At 40.0% G+C, this 7506-nt stretch overlaps 1 protein-coding gene across 1 annotated transcript; it reads right to left on the reverse strand.

Annotated features, from left to right (window-relative positions):
• Positions 1-1395: 1395 nt before the first annotated feature.
• Positions 1396-3013, reverse strand: LOC139640358 (retinal cone rhodopsin-sensitive cGMP 3',5'-cyclic phosphodiesterase subunit gamma-like). Its single transcript, XM_071514552.1, has 3 exons — positions 2859-3013; positions 2725-2765; positions 1396-1478 (listed from the first exon to the last, which is right to left on the reverse strand). Exons 1-3 carry the CDS (start codon positions 3011-3013, stop codon positions 1402-1404), a joined length of 273 nt encoding a protein of 90 aa, XP_071370653.1. The 3' UTR covers positions 1396-1401.
• Between the last annotated feature and the right edge of the window lie 4493 nt (positions 3014-7506).

Genomic DNA, 7506 nt, shown 5'->3' on the forward strand with positions numbered 1-7506 from the left:
GTGCACACTTTGTTTTGTTTGTACAGTTCTAGATGTTAAATTTAGACTATGCCGTATTTTATAACCACTTGATGAACCTTTTGTGAACTAATAAAGTTTAAAGTTATCTATTCCTATGTGATATTTGCAACAGACTGATCTTTTGTTTTATTTTCTCTCTTTTTCTTTCCCAAGTTCAAAACAGAGTACAGTATAGATGTATAGAAGGACTATTAGACACATACGTATGTAGTTCAGTGTTCAGGTGAAACAGAAATATAAGGCAAAACAGGTTTAGCAGCATCAGAACTACGTTCAAAATCCCCTCAGAAGCCAGGGGAGAGACTGAAAGACTAGCAGTACAATTACATTACATTCAGCATAAATAAATGACAAAATAAATAAAATCCATAAAAAAGATTAAGATTACAGTAAGTTTACATATGCAAAGTAAATGTGGAAATATTCATAACTCATATGGCAAAGGCCTACACATATATCTTCTCGATAGTCTAGAATACGCATCAAAATATCAACGAAAAGTGAAGTTAGCTCATATTTGTAGCAACAACAAAATAGGCTTACACATATATTTTAGTCACTTAAATTCCTATATGAGCAGTAAACTACTGTTCATAGATGACAGTAAACTTTACATCAGTGGCAGCAGGAAAAGGCTTACACATGCTAACTGTTGTTAAATGTTCCCTAGTCCTAGTTATTTCTCACAAAACAAACAAAAAAAACATAAGAAGAGTTTTCTTCACCCGCTCCCGCTATTGTTGTACTGCTGCTCAAGTAAATCAAATGCCTGAAAGTACGGAAGAGTATAAGTGCCATGTAGGTTCTTTTTTCTTCTTTCTTTTTTTTTACCACAGCCAGAGGGAGGGGGGGTCATATTCTGAGAAAATACTTTGATTAAGTCCGAAATTTGCAAGAAAAATCCCTCAGAAATTTCTGAGATTAGAGTCAGAAATTTGTGAGAAAAAAACGCAAGAATTAAAGTCAAATTATTAGATTTTTTCAAATTTCTGAGTTTTTTCTCACAATTTTCTGAGTATAAATTCTTGCAAATTTCCAACTTTAATCTCAAAATTTCTGAGTTTTTTGTCAGAATATGACCCTCCTCCCCCCGGCGGCGGTAAAAGAAGAAAATTCACCTCCAATGGGCCCTAATACTCTTCCGTATGAATGACTACATTTACTACATAGGCTGAAGAGGCTCAGGCTTATCAGGCGGCAGCTTCGGCCGACTCCCCCGCTCCTCAGCTGGGTGGAGGACAGGACTCTGGCTCGCATGGTGTGCTCCAAGGCCACGGTCTCATTATTCAGATGATTTCATGACGAGTCGACTAACATGTGATCTAGGACCGAGGCTGGATCCGGTCTGTGTTTCTGCTTCAGGGTGGAGAACTGGTCCTGTTAGATGATTCCGTACTGGGCCAGTTCATGAAGCTCCAGGTGGCTGAAAGCCTCCCAGGGACACACGACTGTGTAGTCTGCAGGGGGATAACAAACAGAGAAAGACAGCATTTGCATATATCAGCAGAGATAGAAATAGAATACATATGATAAAAAATATTTGAGTTCTGAGTTTCCAGTCAGAATTACGAGATTAAAGTCAGAATTCTGAGTTTCAAATCAGAATTCTGAGATTCTGAGATTAAAGTCAGAACTCAAATAAAAATTTTCACATGTGGCCCTAATCCTCTTTCATAGCACAGTTACTAGGGCTGTTGTACTCGAGTCTGGTCTCGGTCTGGTGCCTAATTTGACTCGGCCATTATTTGGATGTTGACTCAACTTTTTCCCGCCTATCTAAAAAATTTCAAAGATATTTTACCACCTTCCACCTTTGATCATTTTGCTCTGATCTTGGTCTTGGTCTCAGTCTTGACCCCCTTTGGCCCTGGTCTTGACTCACACACTACACTACACTACACTACAGCCTGACAGTTACTGTACATTTAAAAGTGTGCTAAATGACAATATATGGACACAAAGGGAGCATTGCATTCTTGACTCATGGTTGCTCCTAATGTTGGGGATCTAGAGGGTTTCTGTGGGCCTTCAAAATGCCTGAAAGTTTGTGGATTTGGGAAATATAAAAAAAAGTCCATAAAGGTTTTTGAAAATGAGTGGAAGGCTTTGAAAGTGCTTGATCTTTTATTAAAATATAGAACCAAAATTCATCAATATGCCTCAGCTCTGATCTCTCAACACTTCACATCCTGAGGAAAAAACCTGTGATGGAGATTTGCGCTGAAGGATTTCACCAGGGTTTCTTGACTTGAGAAGACCACAAGTAAGAAATGAGGCCACTATGATGTCTAATTTTGACTGATGTCAAGTCTTAAACTGTGTTTTTTAAACATTAAACATTTTGGGTGATCAAATTTCACCAAATAAAACCTTGAAAGTCATTGAAAAGTCCTTGAATTTGATGTCCGAGTGTGGGAACCCTGGATCTTGGGATTTAGATTGTCAGCTAAATGCCCAAATATAAATGTTACATTACACAGACAATATATGCTGACTCACAGTACAGGAGGACACCACTTTATATTCTATAAAGCAGGTAGGATGGTTCAACTTGGCAATTTGGCTCAAACAGTAGCTGCAAATAAGTAACTATACGATTCAGCCCAGATCTCATGGAGAGACAGCGAGAATTCACTTCTGAAAGATGGAGAACTGAGCCGGAGAGAGGGATGAGGATTAGGAGAAGAGGGATAATGCGCTCACCGGTGCCGAGCCCATCCATTCCAGGGATGTCATCCCCGAATCTGAAAGAAGAAAAAAACATTTGTTTCCACAGACGGAACTAGCACTAACAAACAAGAACTCTTTTCTACTGGAGAAGCACGAGCCCCTTTTACCCTTTGACTCCCTTCTTGGGGGGTTTGCTCTTGAACTTGGGGGCCGTCCTCTGTTTGAACTTGAGGGGTCCTCGTCGGGGGGTGGTGGGGCCGCCCGTCACCTTGGTGGGGGCCGTGACCTCGCTGACGCTGACGTCCGAGCCGGAGCCGCTCATGCCGACGCCTGGGTCGCCTCTGCCGGCTTCGTTTGGGACCGTCCCGCTTCTCATGAAACGACCTTCTTCGGGTTCTCGTAGGTTTTTTTTTTCAGCGGCTTCTTGGGAGGTGCCTCGATTTCTTACGCCGTCTTTTCCGAAGGATTGCTTTCTCTCTTTTTTCTTAAAGATGCCTCTCTCTCTCTCTCTCTCTCTCCTCTTCTTCCTCTTCCTCTCCAGTTTTCCTCTTTCGTCTCTCTTTCAGCCTTCCCTCTCTTCTCTCTCTTCTTCGGTTGCGGTGGTGTCGTTCACGCAGTTGAGATCTGCAGGCTTAAAAAGGTTTAAATACCCTCCTGACTACACCCCCCCCCCACCCCCACTCCCACACACACACACACACACACACACACACACACACACCGTCCACCCCCCCGCGGCTCTCGTCACCCTGGCAACGGTAGATTGGGATGACACAGCAGTGAATTGGCTAGCGCCCTATAAGAGTCACAACATTCTGTCTTTTCATTCATAAATTATCAGCCTGAAATACGGGACATGTGGTGGAGGGGCACATAACACATACACCCCCCCCCCACCCACACACACACACACACACACACACACACACACCTCTGCCCCAACTGGCACTCACAAGTATCGGATAATTGGCGACTTCAGTCTAGAAATATCTATATATATATATAATATAACCTACAGAGACAGAATGACATAAGCATACATACACACACACACACACACACACACACACACACATTCCTGGTGGCAGATGGCAGGTGGGGTCTGGGCCAAAGACCACAGACTGACAGATTGACAATCTGACTGAGATCAATTAATTAGAAGAGGGGTGATCTTCATTGACATTACATACCTACAGCTCCCCAACCCCCCCCCACACACACACTCACACATAACCCCCACCTGCACACACAGATGTCCTTCTCATTCACACACACACAACATACGGACAGACAGGTGTCTGACACCTTCCATGTTGAGTTGGCCAACCTTTAGATCCAGTGACACTGAAACCAATGGAGGAAAGGCGGCTCCTGTCACTTTGGGGGCCCACTGTATATTCATTGGTCGTAATATTTGATAAGATACACACCAGCATTGACAATGTCTATATGAAACGATCATTTCCAAACCACTATATATCCATTTATTTGTTCATATATCCAAAAAACAAACAAACTTCATTACAGCATTTTTACAATATAAACAAACATTGTGCACCAAATTTGGTTAAGATAGCACAAGGCATTATCTACAAAATATCCACAGATTAAAAACAAAATTTAGTACTTTTGAAAGGATACTAAGCAAAATATGTGTTTGGCAAAATGATAAGTTTACCAACTGGATCCTCTGTTGGATGAGGTGACTGAAATATTGAATGAGGTGTTTTTTTTTTTCTTTCCCAAAACTAATTTATTACATTTTAGATATTGGCTCTTCACATCACCCTTGTGTATAACAAATTGTATTCTGTATTATATACTGTATAGATTATTCTTCAGATCTGAAATCAGTTCAGCTCTCCTAATAAAGCCTTGATAGAAGGTCACTGTTTTCCTGTGGTGAGACAGAATGAGACAAATTGAGTCACTGGATAGAGAATAAGCATTTGACCTTTGGACCCACACTAAGAAATAATGTTCTGTTCAGCACTATGTAAACTAAACCCACCCCCCCTTTTTAAAAAAAAAAAACTGCTATACAAATAAAGTTTATTATTTAGTTTTCCATTAAATTAAGTTGATTCCCAACTAATGCTTAACGCTGCCAATTCATTAAATCCTGGTATTTGTTGGCCTATTATTCATGACTACTGTACGATTACCTAGAATCCCTTACAGTAAAACAACAGACAACACAAGCATCATACCCATGGCTAGTTTCTTTTTTTAAATGAATAAAGAAGAATCAGATATCCAACTTTTCAAAAAGTAACACCTACTCTTGCAAGATGAATGATAACACAAAAAAAAAAAAAAAAATTGTGTCACTTTCTAATGCAATTTAAATAATAAATTTGCAGTTTTTCGGAGATTGGCCTGTTGGTCAACTTAGCTGTTAAGTGATGAGAGTATAGACACTAAAATGATCCATGTGTCCCCAGTAGATCATTCATGCCAGTGCTCCATGCTAACACTTTAGCATACACTATGTTGAGTGATAGTAGCTCCATGCTAACACTTTAGCATACACTATGTTGAGTGATAGTAGCTCCATGCTAACACTTTAGCATACACTATGTTGAGTGATAATAGCTCCATGCTAACACTTTAGCATACACTGTGTTGAGTGATAGTAGGCGACTAGCATTATCTCAAAACTGAGAAAATGAGAAGTTGTAGCAGCTCTAAAGCTAAATGGTAAGAAATCTTTGTGTAGGAGAATGGATCCTCTATATTTTAGAGCTATTGAATAATGACCTTCAGCTTACTGAAGAACGTTTTTGGAGAGAAATCAGCCTTCATAAATTCCAAAGTACATTTTTTATTGATGATATCCCATTTTCTTTAGCCAGGGTTGCAATTTCCTCACTGTGTTGACCCATCACTGCAGAGTGAATATAGGGGAGCCTCTGGTAAACACATACATGACCGTGTCATTGAGTCTTCTCAGATGAGCTCAGCTATCAACTCGCTCAAACAAGCTACTTCTCCCAATTCCATTAACCATACGCTTGAGCCGGGGCTAAGGAGCTTTGCCAGAGAAAATCCTCTCACCTCAATCTCCTCCAAAGACAGATTGACGTCTGCTGGACAGAGAATGTGACAGCTGATATGTGACAGCATAAAAAAGGGCTTATTTCCAAAAACTCAAAGATCATAAAGAAAAGTTACTTATACGGTACATTCAGCGTTCTATCATAACATGCATTCAGACAGCATAGCATACTCCTCTACTCCATATTGTGTGTTTACCCCACACAGTTTGCAGTGGAACATGACGTTAACCGCAACATAAAAGCAAATAGTGCTGATTGTGATGAATGAGCCAAGTGGAGATTAGAGTTAGATTACAGGTTGTTAATCAGAGATAAAACAACATACGATGCTGAACCGCACAGCTCGGCCTCAGGGGAGCAGGAGCTGGGATTCACTTACTGCACCGCTAATTCACTCACACACGAACAAACGGCAGGTAACGTATAGCAAAAGTAGCATGTACGCACAGCATGAACATAAATGCACAGGGATAGATGTAAGCATGCATGGATGTCGGTATATATACTGTAGATATGCACACACAAGCTCATTGCTGCATACACAAATGTGGGCAATGCAGAGCAAATATAGGCATGCATAGAAACATGCACACACACACACACCCTTGTTTATTTATTGACATTTCTCAATTGAAAAAATTTGAAGTGACATATAACAGAAATGAATGGAGGACAATAATGAATGAAAGTGACAGCAATATTTGACCATACAATATATTACATACACACAGAGAGACAAGGGGAAAAAACAGAAAAACAAAAAAAACCCAGCAAAGAATGGTATGTAGAAAACAACAAATACACACTGAACATTAAACAAACAGCAGGTTCGTCATAATCATATAAAAGCTCCAATTGGCTCAAAATAATTCCCACTATGCACTGTGGTGACAGATGTGCAGGTTAACCATATTACCTGTAATTAGAAACTTGTGTCTTCACACACACACACACACACACACACACACACACAGTTTTTAGACACAATTCCTTTTGAAAAAAAAATAGATAGTAGACTGGAGGTTATGCAGCAAAAGCAGTGGGCAGAAATAACAAAATATAATCTTCCTAGAGCAAGCAGCCCACAGGGGCTACGGTACATAATTTATAGGTTATAATGATAATAATATAGATTATTGAATCCACCAATTCATTTGAGGACAATGTGGAGAAATACCTACCTGGCTTACCTTTAACTGATAAACACTGTAGATAGATAGATACTGTAGTTCCCACAGGAATTTGCAATGTTACGATCATTCAATTTTTTTGGAGCAACTCAAACATGTAGCTCAATATTGCAAAGGCTTGCAACCGTGAATGAATCAGATTTTACTGCATGAAGCCAATATATTCTATAATGAAAAAATAAATATATACTGTATATAAGCACAATCAATCATAACACACACACACACACAAACACACACACACACCCTGCCCACTCTCTCTCAGTCTCCACTAGGTGGCAGAAAGAGGCAACATAAATACACACTTGCTAATTGGAACTACAAAGATGCCAAATTGCTTCACTGCAAACTATCCACTGTTAAATATTTAAATGCACTGATTCTTAACATAGTTTACAAGGCAAAACTCATAATCATTCTCTGGCTGCTTTGACTCAAACACTGTGGCTGTCGGCAACAGTTTCTTCAGTAAAGAAACGGATGGAAGAAGAATAAACTCACGTGGGAAGTCACAGATAGTCAGAGATAATTCACCGACCCTCAGCACTTCCTGCGCTCTCAGCACA

Source organism: Centroberyx affinis, unplaced genomic scaffold (genome assembly GCF_046629955.1).
Source record: "Centroberyx affinis isolate AG114_WGS23_722 - 3 ecotype Tasmania unplaced genomic scaffold, CSIRO-AGI_Caff_v1 ptg009171l_1, whole genome shotgun sequence".
NCBI classification, from domain to species: domain Eukaryota; kingdom Metazoa; phylum Chordata; class Actinopteri; order Beryciformes; family Berycidae; genus Centroberyx; species Centroberyx affinis.